This window comes from Phoca vitulina, unplaced genomic scaffold, assembly GCF_004348235.1.
Source record: "Phoca vitulina isolate PV1807 unplaced genomic scaffold, GSC_HSeal_1.0 scaffold19, whole genome shotgun sequence".
NCBI lineage: Eukaryota > Metazoa > Chordata > Mammalia > Carnivora > Phocidae > Phoca > Phoca vitulina.
This window is the reverse complement of record NW_022589722.1, coordinates 14,175,035-14,192,105: the sequence shown is the minus strand read 5'-3', so window position 1 is coordinate 14,192,105 and position 17,071 is coordinate 14,175,035. Positions and strand designations below refer to the sequence as shown.

General features: G+C 37.9%; 2 protein-coding genes across 5 annotated transcripts in view; one reads left to right on the top strand and one right to left on the bottom strand.

Moving 5' to 3' along the window:
- NR1H4 (nuclear receptor subfamily 1 group H member 4) overlaps positions 1 to 17,071 on the bottom strand; it is a 49,990-nt gene that overhangs the window by 6,317 nt on the left and 26,602 nt on the right. For 2 of the 4 annotated variants that reach the window (XM_032416538.1, XM_032416537.1), the window contains exons 3-7: positions 13,780 to 13,920; positions 11,520 to 11,653; positions 9,757 to 9,855; positions 9,323 to 9,422; positions 5,249 to 5,395 (exon numbers count right to left, since the gene is read on the bottom strand). In XM_032416538.1, the coding sequence (XP_032272429.1) occupies positions 5,249 to 5,395; positions 9,323 to 9,422; positions 9,757 to 9,855; positions 11,520 to 11,653; positions 13,780 to 13,920 (621 nt within the window). Of the gene's footprint in view, positions 1 to 5,248; positions 5,396 to 9,322; positions 9,423 to 9,756; positions 9,856 to 11,519; positions 11,654 to 13,767; positions 13,921 to 17,071 lie in introns of all 4 variants that reach the window. The other 2 variants (XM_032416536.1, XM_032416539.1) reach the window with 2 other exon arrangements.
- LOC116639857 (ubiquitin-60S ribosomal protein L40-like) lies at positions 5,590 to 6,098 on the top strand. Its single transcript, XM_032416540.1, is given in 3 exon segments — positions 5,590 to 5,789; positions 5,791 to 5,811; positions 5,813 to 6,098. Coding segments are annotated over 3 exon segments (381 nt in total). The 5' UTR covers positions 5,590 to 5,604; the 3' UTR covers positions 5,988 to 6,098.

Genomic DNA, 17,071 nt, shown 5'->3' with positions numbered 1-17,071 from the left:
CTCACTCATCTCTGTATCCTCAGTTACCAGCATCCTATTGGAGACATGGTAGAAATTAACAAATGTTTGTTAAATTGGGCAATATTCTGTTTTGCTAGTTCCCTGCAATGAAGGTGACATAGTTGTGAGACATGATGGGGCAAGGGATGCCCTTAAGACAATGGAGACATTCTCATGGTGTTAAGAGATTGGACCCTAACCTCTACTTGAACTGCTAAATTCTACACAGAGAGTCATTTGTGCCATACTGTTGGCCTTAAGTGAAAAGCTGCCATCAAGTTAGCAATTCAAGAAACAATTACTTTCAAAATAAAATATTTAATTTGAAATATTTAATAAATAACATGCTTCCCATTAATCCTAGTGGCTAAAGGTTATGTGGCTAAGTTAGATTTCACTGGTGCTTAGGAGTTGCCAGGGTTTGGATTGTCAAGTTCCAGATTCGTCTCAACAAAATTCACCAATTTTTGTACACCAGCTGTGTCCCAGGCACTGTGATAATGCTGGGAATAACCTTCTAGCAGTCAACAGATTAATGGAAGAAGCAGATACATAAATAAATTCATATTGTCCAATACTGGACAAGTATAAAAGGCTTAGGGAACACAGCTGAGAGCCAATGAAAATGCTGACTCCTATATTAATTTAATACTTTCTTATTTTGAAAATGTCTTTTTCCTACAGTTTGAACCCCACATTTGTCTATGCCAAAATTACATGACCACTTTTAAAAGCAAAATGAGGTGTTAAGAACTCTAAATTTTGACTTATGCATTTACTTTTCTTATAAATATTCTGTTATTTGTTCTTAACATTTCCAACCCTTTTTTCAAAGTCAGTATCTGAACCGATAATCAGCTTACATCAGCTTCTTTAGAAAAGTTAGTTCTTAAAATTGTTTTCATTTGTTGCCGAAGCTAAAGCAGTGAAATCATGTGTATTTAAAGAGCAGAAAAACAAGCCCAGTATACTGCACAGAGCACACTTGACCATGCTACTGTAAACTAGCTACAACTCCATCATGCTAATAAGGATCTCTCATTTCTCTGACCTCCCTGATTCTATTCACTTTATCATTTACCTAAAGCCAATTGCAAATAGCTACCTGCTCCTTATATGTTCTCTCTCAACCAAAGGGCAGGAACTGTGTTTTACTAGGTCTTTTCATTCCTTACTAGCTGATAGTAGAGCAAATATTAGACCATGGTGAGTGACAGGTGCAACATATAGAAAGAGCACCGGGCTCTGAGTTGGATCACCTGCGTTCATCTCCTGTCAATCTGCTGATTAGCTGTGGGACATTGGGCAGGTCAGTTAGCTTCTCTAAGCCTGTTTTCTCATCTATAAAATAGGAGCATAACACCCACCTTTAGGGGCCATTGAGAATACAAATAAGATGATGTGTATAAAAGCGAACCATTACAAAATCACAAGATAAATATTGTCATCCTGATAAACACATATGAATTGAATATTTCATTTATGTCTGTTATGGGAATCAAAAAAGGTCAAAAATATCATAAATTTCAGAGGTTATTTATATTTGAAGTTAACAGAACAATTTGCATTGGTCTGTGAAAAGTTATTGCTAATTTCCTTAATGTTAAAATGTAAACTCATTCAATGTTAGCAATTTCAGTGCTGTCGTATTTTATGGTATCATATGATAATTCCTAGTTTTAATAAATATTTCAGCTTTAAAATCTAGTTTGCATAATAGTACATTAGGAATAATATAATTGAGGCACAGAATTATATAGAAATAAACCAACCACAGGTTATGTCAGATATAATGTTCTGAAGCCTCAATTAACATAAAAAAACACTATAATCCTCATTAAGTAAATGTATCTCAGGAGACAGTACTTTCGTGTATGTAATTGGGATTTAATAATAGCAAACAAAAGAGTATGAATTTGAAGAACAAGAAAGGAAATTTCACATTATATTCTTTAAAGAGTTCTGTAGGCATAGACAGGGCAAATTTGAGATGATATGTTTCTCTAGAATTAAATGTACAATAGAAAGAAGAATGTGTTATATTTGCATAAGAATAAAAAGTTATTCTGAAAGGTCATCTTGCAAGATCAGGTTTTTATGTGGTGTGTGGAAGAGCCAATGTTCCGAAAATCCACTCGGAGAAGCAAATTCATAAATATTAATAAATGGAAACATCATTATAGATAATAAAATACGAAGCAGCATGTGAGTTTGAATGGGTTTTATTGTCACAATATGTGGTTGATGTTTGGTTAAAGTAATCTATTTATGAACTAGAGGCACACATATTTATTTCTACAGTTCGTATTCTGGAAAATTTCATTCTTGAACTTTCCTGAAACTTGCAAAATCACAAGTTCTGAAACCTATGTTAATCAAGCAAGTTTTTTTTTTTCTATTTTAGTACCTATTTTTAACCTGCAAGACCCTCACAATTTCTCACCTAGTTATTGCATTGATTTCTTTATAGACTTGTCTCAATCCCTTTAAAACTTCCTTCATATTACTGCTTGAAAGACTTTTCTACAGTACTGCTATGGTCATGTCATATCTGCTCAGAAGATTACAAAGACTCCTCATTATACAAGAACTATATTAAACTATTTTTATGGTGTCCAATGTCCTTTAAAATCTAGCAGTTACTACATTTCACCTTCAGAAATACTATCTTTCAGCAATATCATGGTATTTGTGAATCCAACACATGGATGTTCTCACACCTCCACATCTTTGCACTTGCAATTTCTATATTATTATTTAATGGCTATAGCTCTTGGAATGCCTTTCTCAGACTTTTGTGGTTTGACAAGTTCTTAACCATCCTCCATGATTCACTTGTCAACTTCTTAAGCCTTTTCTGACTCACCAAGTAGACTCAGGGAAGGCAAGCACATCTCTCTGCTTCAATTTCATTTTGCATATACATCCCTCCTAGTCCCAATTACGCTGCACACTGTTTTGGAATCCTTTGCTTATACAACTTACCCATTAGTCTGTAAGTCCTCAGGGGACAAAGAACATATTTCCTCATCTCCATACCCTCAATAATTATACAGTGCTTGGCACAAATCAAGTATTCGATGTACATTTGTTGAATAGAAAGATCTCCTTTATTGTGCCTATTGATTGGTAACTCATTTCCCCCTCCTACTCAATGGACATAAAGTTTCAGTTAAGCAAGATGAATATCTGCTATACAATATGTACCTATAGGCAACAATGCTGTATTGTACACTTAAAATTTTGCTAATAGTGTAGATCGCAGGTTAAGTGTTCTTATCACAATAAAAATAAAAAATCAAGATACTCAAGTAGCTGCCCAAGTGACTGGCTAAACCAGCAGTCAGAAAAATTGATTAGTTAAGAGAAGACAAGCAGTAAGACTTATAGAACTGGATGGTACCTTGGAGGTTACCTGATTCAACCCTTCTCCCTTACCCCCAGCATCCTGGACGAATGGACAGATGAATGAACACACACACACACACACACACAAAATACATTCCAGACCACGTAAAATAAAATCTGTCCAGAATCAGAATCCATATTTCTTGATAATATACTGTCTTTCAAAGGGTGAAAATCTCCAACAATATATTTCTCAGACTCTTTCCCTTCTCTCCATTTCTTCTGGGAGCATGTTCTTGAAACCTCTTGCCTCCTGAGAGATGTCTCCCATCCTGGCTTATCCTAACATTGCTGGAAGATTTGTAAAGCATGACTGATGTTTTTCCTCCCCTGCTCAAAAATCTTCAATGTCTTCCTATTTCTTAGAAAATAAAGAATAAAGCCTTTATCCTAGCATTCAAGGCCCTCACCATTTGATTCTGACTTTTAAAAAAATTCTATTTCCCTTTGATGTAACCCTTAATCCAATCTAACTCAACTACTCATTCTTCTTTGTGTGCATAACCTGAGCTTTCTTGCCTCAGTCCTTTGTTTCTGTTGGTCCTTCTCTCTTATACCTCCACCCTGAATATTCATATCTAATATCATTCAAGGCCCAGCTTGCCAATGAAATCTTTCCAGAGCCTTACCAACTAGAAGTCACCCCTATCTCACTTTCCTTCCACATTTCATTAAAACTATCAATGTATAGTTCATGTCTTTCTACTAGACTATAAGCTTCCTAAGAGAAGGAAGATGCCTGATTCCTCTCTTCGCTACCTCCACAGTACCTTGCCCTTAAATATATGTTAAACTAATAAATCAATGGATATATATGAATAATGCATCTTTTTAAAATGTGCATTCTTTAAATCCATCAATGATGATAATTATGCTTTCAGTATTTAAGAGAAGAAAACACAATAATTATGGGATGGCTGCTTTTAAAAAATAATTTTCAATTTTTCAATTATTTTCCTTATATTGCAAATGCAGAACTTCCTAAAAACTTTCCTTCCAATATCTATTCTAAAACACTGATTTTATAAGTACTTAAACTTGTTCTAGTCATTCATAAAAAGATAATACTTTGTAAAGAAAAGATCTTGAGCCATCATTTCATTTCATTCATCCCTCCCCTCCCAATCCATATATAAAGCATCTCAGGAAAATAAAAACTTACCCTATTTTAAAACTCTTCTAAGATAAATTGCACAGAATTCCTGGAAATTTATTCCAATGTCTCTTAGCTCTTTCTGTCACAGTATTCCTCCATAGTAAGTTCAGCTCATACTATTATTTTATTTTGTCTATTGAGAGGCAGTGTAGTACAGTAGTTTAGACAGGGCTTCTAATGTCAGACTTCCCGTCTGTCTCTGGGAAAGTTATTAACCACTCTCTGTGTCAGTTTCCTTATCTATTAAATTTGAATAATAACAGTACTTATTTCATAGGACTTTGCAAGGATTTGATGAAATCATATATGTAAAGTATTTAGGACAGTGTCTAAAACCTAGTAAATGATGTATAAATGTTGCTAATAATAATTCCTTTTATTTTGCTTTGAATAGAGATGGGTAATAGTTTGATTCATAGTCATTCATACATGAAGATTTTGAACAAATGAATCTTTTTTTTTTGGACTGAATTATCTCAGCTCCTGTATGCTATGTTTTTTATCAGACTAATTTTCCAAACTTTAAAAAATTCCTCCTTTGGCCCTTAATCTTAATATATGGCAAAGAGTATTTTTGGTATTTTGCTAATACAACAAGGATTTTTGAACCAACCCTCTAAACAACTCAACTATTTAATTCTTACTTGGAGGAGCAAACTCTTTACCATTAACCAAATCACTTACCACTCTTCCGAATTCTTTCTTCCAGTAGGTCAGTATGTCCAGCTGGAAGTTTCTTATTGAAAATCTCAGCTGAACGGAGGAACATAGCTTCAACTGCAGACCCTTTCAGCAAAGCAATCTGATCTTCATGGTCCAAAGTCTGAAATCCTGGATGAAGGTGATAATCAAAGCAGTATGAGGGAATTGTGAATTCTATATAACAATATTTCATCATCACTATCATCCCCATTGATAAAGCATTTCCATAAAGTGATTTTATAATTGTTTTAAGATTGGGTATGTTGAGGTTCCGCTGCCCTCTTTCTCTTCAGCGAGGTGGCCGAGAGGTTTAGTGGCTGCTGCCAGCAGACGCAGAGATGCAGATCTTTGTGAAGACCCTGACGGGCAAGAACATCACCCTCGAGGTTGAGCCCAGTGACACCATTGAGAATGTCAAAGCCAAAATCCAAGACAAGGAGAACATCCCACCTGACGAGCAGCGTCTGATTTTTGCAGGCAAACAGCTGGAAGCTGGCCGTACTCTGTCAGACTATAATATCCAGAGAGTCCACCCTGAACTTGGTGCCACCTCCGGGGTGGCACCATCGAGCCTTCCCTCTGCCAGCTGGCCCAGAAATACAACTGCGACAAGATGACCTGCCACAAGTGTTATGCTCGCCTGCAGCCCCGCGCTGTCAACTGCCGCAAGAAGAAGTGCGGCCACACCAACAACCTGCGCCCCAAAAAGAAGGTCAAATAAGGCCCCTCCACCGGCTCTTCCTTTGCCCGCAGGGCGGCCTCCTGCCCGAGCCCCAAGGCCCTGGGGCCTCAATAAAGTTCCCCTTTCATTGACTGGAGCAGTAAAAAAAAAGAAAAAAAAAAAAAGATTGGGTAGGTTGAGTCATTAAGTATCTATTGTTCTCTCCCAAATAGAAGCTGACTTTTATCTTCATTGAGTAGGATTTGTTGAACAAGTTGGGTAAAAAAGGATGTCAGATCCCCATCAAAAATACATATTATGGCAGAACAGACTGATTCGGATGAAGCAGCCCTCAGAAATTAGAAGAAAACAAATTCTCTTTGAGCCATTATATTAGTCAAGTCTGGTGTCATAGGGTCAACTCTGCAGAATGGAAGCATCCACAAACCAGAAAAAAATCTTTACATATATCCAGACATTTAAGGGAATATTTGGCTGATTCATTAGTTCATCTGGACAATGGGGACATTTTCAAAAAAACAAAACAATCAAGGTCACGTTAAGATACCTGCTCTGAGCTCAGCACTGTATCATGCAGGGTAGAAAAAATCAGAGAAATATGGGAATGGATTGATAACCTGAAGGAACATACACACTTGGAAAATCCAAAGTCCTTATCCTGGCTTATATGCCACAGTCGCCAGCAGCCTCCCTGACATCATTTCTTCTTCCTCCTTCCCCTCACTCACTGTGCTCTAGCCACACTGACCCCTGGCTCTGCTGTGAACATACAAGCTTGCTTTGCCTCAGGGGTAAATGCCCTTCCCCAGCTATCCCCAAGTCTCACTCCCTCACTGTATGCAGATCTCTGCCTCAAGGTAATCCTCCTAAAACAATACTCCCCAGAACTCACTGGTTCCTACCTGCTTTATTTTTTATTCATAGAATTTACCGCTACCTAACATAATAAATTTATTTGCATATTTGTTAATTGTCTGCCACATCTAATAGAGTATAAACTTCCTGGGGGCAGAGACTTTGCCATTTTGTTCACTTTTGTATCCCCAGGGCCTGGCACATAATTGATATCCAAGAATTATTTGTTGAATAATTGGATGACTGAATAAATGGGAAACAAACACAAGCTCCTATGCACATATATACACACACACGCACGTGCATACAATACATATAAAGATAAACTATACCATCGGGGTCTAAATGGCTTAGAAAAGTATTAAATAACAATGGGAGTTTAGAGAAGAGAGTAATGCGAAGGATTAAGAATCACTATCTTAGTGAATCTAAGAGCTCCTTTGGGGACAGGAGCCGTTCCTGCAGGGTCTCCAGCACCCTGGACAATGCCTGGCACAGATTATGTTCAATGAACTACAGAATGAAATGATTCATCTCTACTATCTTTCACAAACACCCTTTCATTTTTGGAATTACAGCGCTATTATTACTATTTATCATAATGCCATTTCCATTATTATTGTTAAAATGTTAATTTTAACTATATTGTTACTATTGTTAAAATTTCTCAGGAGTTTTGGGTCTTTTATCTCCTTCTGTATTTTAATTTTTTCTTTTTTAGAAAGTTTTTTTATTTTTTAATTTTTTAAAAGTTTATTTTTAAGTAATCTCTACTCCCAATGTGGGGCTCAAACTCTCAACCTCCAAATCAAGAGTGACATGCTCTCTCAACTGAGCCAGCCAGGTGCCCTTGCTTTACTCATTAAACATACATTAATTGTACTCTTTCCTCCCCTCAGGAACTAGTCTAATCACAGGGAATAAAGAGATGTGTCAGTTATTGCTGTTGTCTTCAGATAAGCTACCTTTTATGAAGAAGATTTTTTTCTTCAATTATTTTGTGATTCAAGACCAACAGACCATTTGAACTGAAAAACTCTCTTTTCACAAACAACCAAAAACATCATATTTCTCCCTTTCCCAATTCCTCCTCCCACACTTTCTATTCTTGTATAAACTTGTTTTTGATCAAGATTGCCTTAATTAGCATATAACAAATTAAGTCCTTCTTTCATTGTTAATAAAAAATGAGAGAATATTAATGTTAAAATGATAATGAGCACTTTCTCCTCACATTTTATGAGTTTTATGTAGGCTTATGTCTATCCATGACACTTTAATAAAATAATAGCATAATGCTGGCCAAAGAAGACAAATTAACCTGTCTAATTAAAATCTTACATCAGAAGTTACTTTCTATAATTTAATATTACAGGGTTATGCTCTTGTACAAGGTATTAATTATACTCTTTTAGATCACGGAATTCTATTGTACTAATATATTTTTAAAACACCGAAACAACTTAAATGTATTGGCTTAGATAGCATTGATAATGTAGCTGGAAGAATTGGGAAGCTGGGAGATAAGAATCTTGAATTCTAGTTACTGGCACCATCCAAATGACTATGGATAAGTTCCTCTCCCTCATTCCACAAATATAATTGTTCATTAAGCCCTATCAATTTTTGAATCTCTCTTCATTTTGTTTTCTCTTCAGTCTCCCACTGCTGTTGTTTTATTCCAAGCCCTCTGCCTTGATCAGTGCAGTAGCATCCTAACTGATCCCTCCTCCTTGGTCTCTCCCCATTCAAATCCATCTTATATAAAACTGATCAAGTCATATCTATATAACATAAATCCATAACTTCCCTGTCAACACAAACAACAGCAAAGAGGCACCAAAAGCTCTCTACCGTCCAGGGGATGATTATTAAATTCCTTAGTTAGACCCTTATCAGTCTGGTACCAACTACCTTATGTCTAACCAAGGAGCCCACCACTTTATGCTGCAATCACATTGAATTTTCCTCTCTCATCTCTAATAATCCTGTTTTTATTTATGCCTTATATTTTACATTTTCACAAGCAGATCTCTCAACTTGGAAGTTTCCTTCTCTTCTATACCACCAGGAAAACTGCTTTATCTTTTAGACCCGATTAAAATATTATTTTCTTTGAAGTCTCCCTGTCTTTCTCAGATACAATTAGCAACCTCTTCCTCTCTGTTCAAACAGCACTTTGTATATAATTTTTTATTATGACCTTTCTTTAATCATTCCCTTTGAAGGTAATAGCTAGGTACTTAGTATGAAATAGGTATCAACAAATGTTTATTAAATGAATAAATGGATAAATGACAACTTTGCAAAGTCTCGATTTCTTAGTCTATCAATTCAGAAGAACTATTATAAATGATTTCACATATCTTACCTGGTTCTAACATTTCATGCCTATAGTACTTAGACACATTAATTTAAATCAGATGTGAAATAATCACTACTTTACAATGAACAGAACTGACTCAATGTCACAAGAATATTGCACAGTATAACAGAAAAGTATCTACATGTAAAAATACCTGGCAGTTTTTTTGTGAATTCTACGAGAATCTGTACATGACTTGTCGCCATTTCAGTTAAAATGAGAAAGTTTTCTTCTGCACTGAATTCTTCTTTTAACTAAATTTTAAGGGGAAAAAAAGCAAATGATAAATAAATAGATAAAAGGATAAATCAACACAAAATCATTAGACTAAAGAACCAGATTTGGATAATAAAATTTAAATTCCAGCTCATATTTTTCAGATCCTTGGAGGATAATTACTATCACCTAGATAGATATGAGACTTCTTAATCTTTGTTTAATGCTGCTAAAATTCAAATGTATAAACTAAACTCTCAGCTCTAATTATTTCAAAATAACAAATTCATATATAAACTCTACCTCCAAGGTACTAAAAGCTCCAGAAAATATTAACTTTAAACCCATGTATTTTCAGATACCTGTACGTACAATTTTATTTGTTATTTCCTGAGGCATCCTCTGTTTGCTGTATGAATCCATAATATAATGCAGAAGATTCTGTTGATCTGGGGTGAGTTCAGTTTTCTCCTACACTGGCAAAAAAATAAAAGGTGTTAGGGAAGGTGGTTATAAGGCATTTTTTGTATATGTGCGTCCATCTGGAGTAAACTTATCTCAGAAATTGTTGATAAAAGCCCTAAATATGGCAGGAACTATGCACTCTGATATAATGTGTACTGTAATTGCTTACTCTGGGTCCTTGGGCAAGCCATATCACATTTCACTATATGTGTCCCAAGTTGTTCATTTTTCTGTTTGTAAAATAGGGATAACAAAATATCCATTTCATGTACTTCTTGGTAATATATAATAGTCTGGATATGAAGTCTATCAAGCCCATTCAGAGAGAAGTTCAGTGGAAGTTCACTAAGGAAAAGTTCCCACATTTTAGAGCATTCATATAAAGCAAGAGTTGACAAACTATGGCCCATCAACCAAACCCACCTGGTTTTGTGACTCGATTGGAACACAACCATACTTATTTGTTTATGTGTTATCTATGCTGCTTTTGCACTAAAATGGCAAGAGTTGAGTAGTTGTCATGGAGACCTTGTGGCCAAAGCCTAAAATATCTGACCCTTTACAGAAGAAAGTGTTTGACTAGCCCTGAAGTAGAGTCATCAATCTGGACAATTCAGACCCCGAACATCACTTTCTCCCTTACTAGCATCTTTTGAAGAGTGTGGATAATTGTGTCAACTCTTTGCTTCCTTATACCAAAGTGTGATTGAGGAAGTACTATGGCAAGATAATATGAAATTATTTTTTTCTGAAATGAATGCAAAAATACTATACTTGGAAAACTAAATGTGGATGAGGTTTTCCTTGTTGGTAGTATAATAAATATTAAGAAGAATGTGACTTAAGCAAGCATGGATTTTTGTTTTCTCAACTAATGGCAAATTAAAGTTCCTCCATATACCCTGTGGATTATCACGATGTGTTTAACCAATCATCCAAAATGCTGTTCCTCTATTTTGTCTCGATTTGTTCAAAGGATTTCTTGCATAATTTGTGAGCTCTATGGGAAAGACTTTTCTCTATTGTTCCACAGATGTGTATCGACTCAATTTTACCCATTGATAGGGACTAATCCACAAACCTCTACTGAATACACATCCTTCCCACTTTACATTTCCCTTCTTAATGACAGAGAAAAGAAAATGGTCATCAGAACTCAACCCGAGGGGTGCCTGGGGTTCTCAGTTTGTTAAGTGTCTGCCTTTGGCTCAGATCATGATCCCAGGATCCTGGAATCCAGGCCAGCAGCGGGGGGCTCCCTGCTCTGCAGGGAACCTGCTTCTCCCTCTCCCTCTGCCTACCACTCCCCTGCTTGTATGCTCTCTCTCTCTGTCAAATAAATAAAATCTTAAAAAAAAGAAAAAACCCTCAACCTGAAAAATCCATTTTCTACACTGAACCATTTCTACTGGCAACCTCTTGGTAGTAGGAGTGGAATGGAGCCAGGGAGACAGACAGCATTCATTTTACTTTATTTACTGCTATTATTTGAATTTCTACGCCAAAGCAGACATTACTTTCTCGATTAAAAAGAAGAAACCCACTTAATGCACAACTGGAATGAAATTCTGCTTATGGTGGCTCTAATTTTAAAGCCTCCCAGACAGGTCACTACATGCCTAGAAGCTCAGCTGCTATGGGCTTTAGCGGACACCATTGCATGTTATTACCCTGCATGACTTGGTTGTCGAGGTCACTTGTCGCAAATCCCGACCTTCGCTGTCTTCATTAATGGTCTGATCTGCATGCTGCTTCACGTTTTTTCTTAGTCGTTTAGATTTACACTGAATTTCAGTTAACAAGCCTGAAAAAATAAAACACAGAGATTTCACCACAGAGTCGTATTGGGTCTATGGTCATGAGGCAGTTGATGTGTAGTCGGCTCACATCCATGCAATTTGGCACAGAGCTAATTCTAGCCCTTCTGAATTTTGAGACTTGGCCTTGAATAAGAAATTTATCCCTCTGTGACTCTCAGTTTCTTCATTTATAAAATAGGAAAAATATCTACCTCAAAGAGTTTTGTATAAATTAAGGATAATTGGGGCTTTTTAAAAAAATGTACTTTATGTAAAGAATTTGTAATACTAAAGCATTGTACAAATGCAAAGTATTCAGTCAATAAAAAAGTGAATGACACTCTCCCCATTCCAGGTATGGGGGACCCTGAAAGCTAGTGTTTCACAACATAATGTTAATATTATTTCTCATCCATGTTCACATAATTGTATCATAAAAAGTATATTTAATTTCACATTAAACACACATAAGGAAACACATACTGAGCAAAACAAATGTCAACATCCTTTAGGGAAAATTTTAAATCTTCTTAATCTTTAGAACTGTATACATTATTGAGAACATAGTTAGAGATGGAAATAACTCAAAGGGACTTTGAAATTTCCTTTTGAAGAATCATATAATATCAAAATTAATTTATACTTAAACAGAGCTATAAAAAATAATGCAGAACAATCTTCCATATTCCCATTTAACGTCCTTACTCTCTCAATGTTAATGAAACTAAGTTCCAGGAATTTCTTTGTCCAGGGAATTTATTTTATAAGATCACATGAACGCTCTGCATCTGTTACTGGACAAGTTTACATTAATTATAGCACAGACTCTTGTAGGTGGAATCACGAAAAATGTCCTCAGTGCTCCCATTGGAATGAGTTCATATTTAAGTGATGAGCAACATGAACTCCCCAGTACCAAAGTAAGCATTTCCATTGCAAGATTGGATTCCAGCAGTAGTCCCTACTGCAGCCTCTTGTTTCATATGCTAAGAGGAGATAGTGATCATCTACTATAAAACTTTCATCCACCCAGAGCTGGATTATTTACACTGACCCGTTTTTCCCCCTCCTGCACACATTATTTCTCTGGGTCCATCCCAGTCGCCTGTACAGCGTGGGAACAATAGAATAGGAGTCACCTTCCAAAGGCTTTTATTCCATGTGGCATTCCCTCCCTGAATGTTATCATCCCCTTGGTGACATTTGTTTGTCAGTTGTGCTTTGAGGAGGAATAGGACATATCTCAAAATCTGAGTGGTCTGTAGAATTTGCAGAATGAAAAATTAATATGTTATATACTAGCATGCATTCCAAATTGATGAAGATTATGGTTCCCCACAAAACCAGCAGTTAATACAGTGTCTCTTTATCAGATCAAAGGGCCAAATTATATTAAAACCCACAGTAGTTAATTTCCTGTGTAAACCTATACAAATTGGTTCAAAGCTGCAGTAAGAGAAGAAGGACTTCTAATAAAATGACTTGGTTTAAAACTCTATTTAGACAATTCAGAGGCAGTTATACCTTATAAAACATTCTTAATCTTTCCCACAACTGTGAATTTTTATGCTAATTAAACAATAATAAAGATATTAAATCAAATTTGGAGAAAATTTTTAGGTTGTTGTCATTCTTGGTAGCTTATTACAACATGTTACTTTCACTGCAGATTAATGCCACTTCACCCCACATGTGATTCTTGCAACAGGGAACAACAAAAAGCTGCTTCTTTCAGGGGAATAAAATGCTCTGTAGCTGACACTTTGGACAATTTCAGTGGCTCATTACCCTTTTCAAGAAGTTGGATGGCTTAGTCAATCCCTTCTTTAGTACGTGAAGTACTAATCCGATGAGTTACCTGCCTTCTGCCTCCTAAAGAGATTTTTTTTTTAAAGATTTTATTTCTTTATTTGACAGAGAGAGATACAGCGAGGGAGGGAACACAAGCAGGGGGAGTGGGAGAAGCAGGCTTCCTGCCGAGCAGGGAGCCCAATGCGAGGCTCGATCCCAGGACCCTGGGATCATGACCTGAGCCGAAGGCAGTCACTTAACCGACTGAGCCACCCAGGCACCCTCCTTAAGAGATTTTTAGTGGAATTTAATTGCTTGATGTGAATACCTGTATACATACATTCAGCCAACATTCCCATCTCTTTGCATTTCCTTAGGCGACACTCTTGGCACTTTCTTCGCATGTACATGTCCATCACACAGTTGCCCCCGTTTTTACACTTGTACACGGCATTTTTGGTAATGCTTCTCCTGAAGAAACCTGTGGAAGAAACACAGAAAGGAGTAAAAGGGCTCCTAACAACTTCTACTCAGAAAGACACATTAGGATTAAGGCAAGCCAGAGCACTGTCTCGAGAACCCCTGGAGAGGGGCGCCTGGGTGGCTCAGTCGTTGGGCGTCTGCCTTCGGCTCAGGTCATGGTCCCAGGGTCCTGGGATCGAGCCCCGCATCGGGCTCCCTGCTCGGCGGGAAGCCTGCTTCTCCCTCTCCCACTCCCCCTGCTCGTGTTCCCTCTCTCACTGTCTCTCTCTCTCTCTCTCTCAAATAAATAAAAAAAAAAACCCTTGTCCCTCTCTCACTGTCTCTCTCTCTCTCTCTCTCAAATAAATAAAAAAAAACCCTGGAGGGCACGCGGGTCATCCTTGAGTGTACAGGCGGCAAAGGTACTTTCAACCTCACCGCAACATCCAGAAGGCTGTCATTTCCAATTTCTCGCTCAAAGATAAAGACACATTTGAATTATAGCCTCTCTTAAGAAAAATCTTAACTTTTGGGGGGAGTGGTTAAAGATTTATTTGTTTGAGAGAGAGAGAGGGAGCAGTGGGAGGGACAGAGGGAGAAAGAGAGAATCTCAAGCAGACTCCCCACTGAACTTGGAGTCTGACACGGGGCTCAGTTTCAGGACCCTGAGATCACGACCTGAGCTGAAACCAAGAGTCTGTCACTTAACCCACTGCACCACCCAGGCTCCCCTTTACTTTGTTATTTTAAGATAGGTTACTTTCCTTATACCTTTACTGGGAGACAGCTGTGTGCCCGTGAGCTCTAGGGGCCAGTGGTACAAAGGCGAGTAAGTCGTCCCTGACCTCTTAGTGTTTATAGCATTAAAACCATGCAAACAACCAAACAAGTGAAATTAAGTGTTCCTGGGCTGGGCTGGGCAGAGGAAGCAGGGAGAATGGTCAGTTCTGGGTGAAGAGATCAGACTCGGAAGTAAGTGTTCAGCTAAGCCTTGCAAAACGAGTTGCTATTTACCAGGCAGACTGGGAGAGGTCACAGTGATGGCTTCAATTCAGTGTTTGATATGCCCAGCCTAGTGTCATAATACAAATTCCAACCTTGATTTAAAAGCAAACATCTCCCCTGAGAAGGTGTAGCCACAGCGGCAGCTCATTACAGGTAAGCTGCAGGCAGGAAGGAAACACAACTGCCTTTCTTTCTCTTTTTCCCCACTTGCCACCTCTACTCTTTCTCCTCCACCCTGCTAACTGTAATTTCTGACACTTCCAGAGTCAAGGTGAAGCAATGAAGAAGGAGAGGATTGTGGGAGGCAAGGGGAAGAATTCACAGGAAAGTGCTAGTTGCCTGTACTATTAGAAGCTGGCTTGTGCCTAGCAAGTTTCTGAAATTGACTCCTTCTCTCTTGGGTTGGGTTCTTTAGAGAATGCCCACCACTGGGATTTGTTCCTTTGCAATTCCTCAATGAGGGCAAATACATCTCTATTCTAGCCCATGACTAGCCCTTCTTCCGCATGTAGGAATTTGGCAATTCACCTCCATCCTTTTTACTCTGAAATCCCTCCATGTGGCCTTCTTGTCATGAGCTTAAGACAACCCTGTGCCGGCTTTCTCTGGTCCAGCAAACTGTGGGGAGGAGAAATCTCTCCCATTTATCCATAAGCAGCCACCATACCGCTTGCTCTTTCAGCTTTTCAGGTGAAAGTCAGATGCCAGTCTCCTGTGTCCCTCAGCTGTAAGGGATACGTATCAATTTCCTCAAGTGATCCTGTTGAAAACCCTTTTGTTGGGCATAGGGTAGCAGGGCCTACTTAATGTATAGATTACACCTAGGGAAGGGGGGGCACGTTTTCCTAATCCTCGCAAAAGTACCATACTTTCAGTGGTGGTCCTCAGGGCAGACACCTGCATCCCACATGACCCCCCTTTGCAATGGGATTTATAGCACGCAAGTCACACGCTCCAAAATCTTTAAAGACTACTCTAGAATTTCCAACTCCTGACTGCTTCATACCCTCAAAGTAGGTGAGGTTTTAACTATTTCTTAACTACCCACTGCAAGATGGGCTCACTTTGGATGTAGCAACTAGCGTCTTCATGAATGCTGAAACTGAGACACCAAGAGTCCTTCCTATTTTAACAGCCTGTTGGAATAATAGCTAACGTTTATTAAGCACTCACTGGCTGTTGTTCTAACCACTTCACCTGCATTTAGTTATTTAACCTTCATAACAATTTTATGATGAAGATAATATTATATGTTCCCATATTACAGATGTGGAAGAGAGGCACAGAGACTAAGCCTCTTGGCCATGATCACATGGTTAATAAGTGGATTAGGAGGATTCAAACTCAGGCAGAAATTTCATCACAGACATGGAGATTTGTACATTCGTTATGACAATTTTTTCCAGCAGAAGGCAATAAAAATTGTTCTAGTAAAGTAAGTATAATACGACAATGTCCCAATAGCTAGAAATTGAGTGTCTTGAGGAAAAGGCATTATATGGCTAGGAATGGCCCTGATTAATTCTGAGTAGGGGAAATCAGAGAGCACTTCAATGAAGGAAGTAGAATTTAGCCAGGTGTTGGAGAATAAATAGGGTTTTGAAACATGGACTGTGAGGAAGGAAGGACATTCTGGGAAATGAGAAAGTTATGGAACTGCCAAGGAAGGTTAGATGATCTATTTTGGCAGGAGAGTAGAGTATAGGGAGAATTAGTGGAAGGTGGGTAAGGGCACGTAGTGGGACAGAATATGGTTAAATGTCCTTCAACATGATGCAAAAGCTGTTGAGTTTTTACCATGCAGAAAGAGAAGCCATTAGAGGGTTTTGGCCGAAGAGGGTGTGACCTAACCTGCATCTTGGGAAGAATCCTTGGGGCAAGGTGAAAAAATGTGGAACAGCTGAGAGGTGATTGGCGCCTGAACTAGATGGTGAGAACAGGGAGGAGGAAACAGGGAAACTCAGGACTTGGTAACTAACTCAACATAAAAACAGAGGCTGAAGAAAAAGTTCGAGATAGCAAGGTTTACAAAAGTCATAGACTTGCTTGTGAATCTGTCAGCTGGTATAACTTTCAGGAGGAAAGATCTTACCATTTTCCTAAATGTCAGATCCAACTACACAAAGTCTAAAAAAAGACTTTGTGCTTCAGATCAACACTGATAC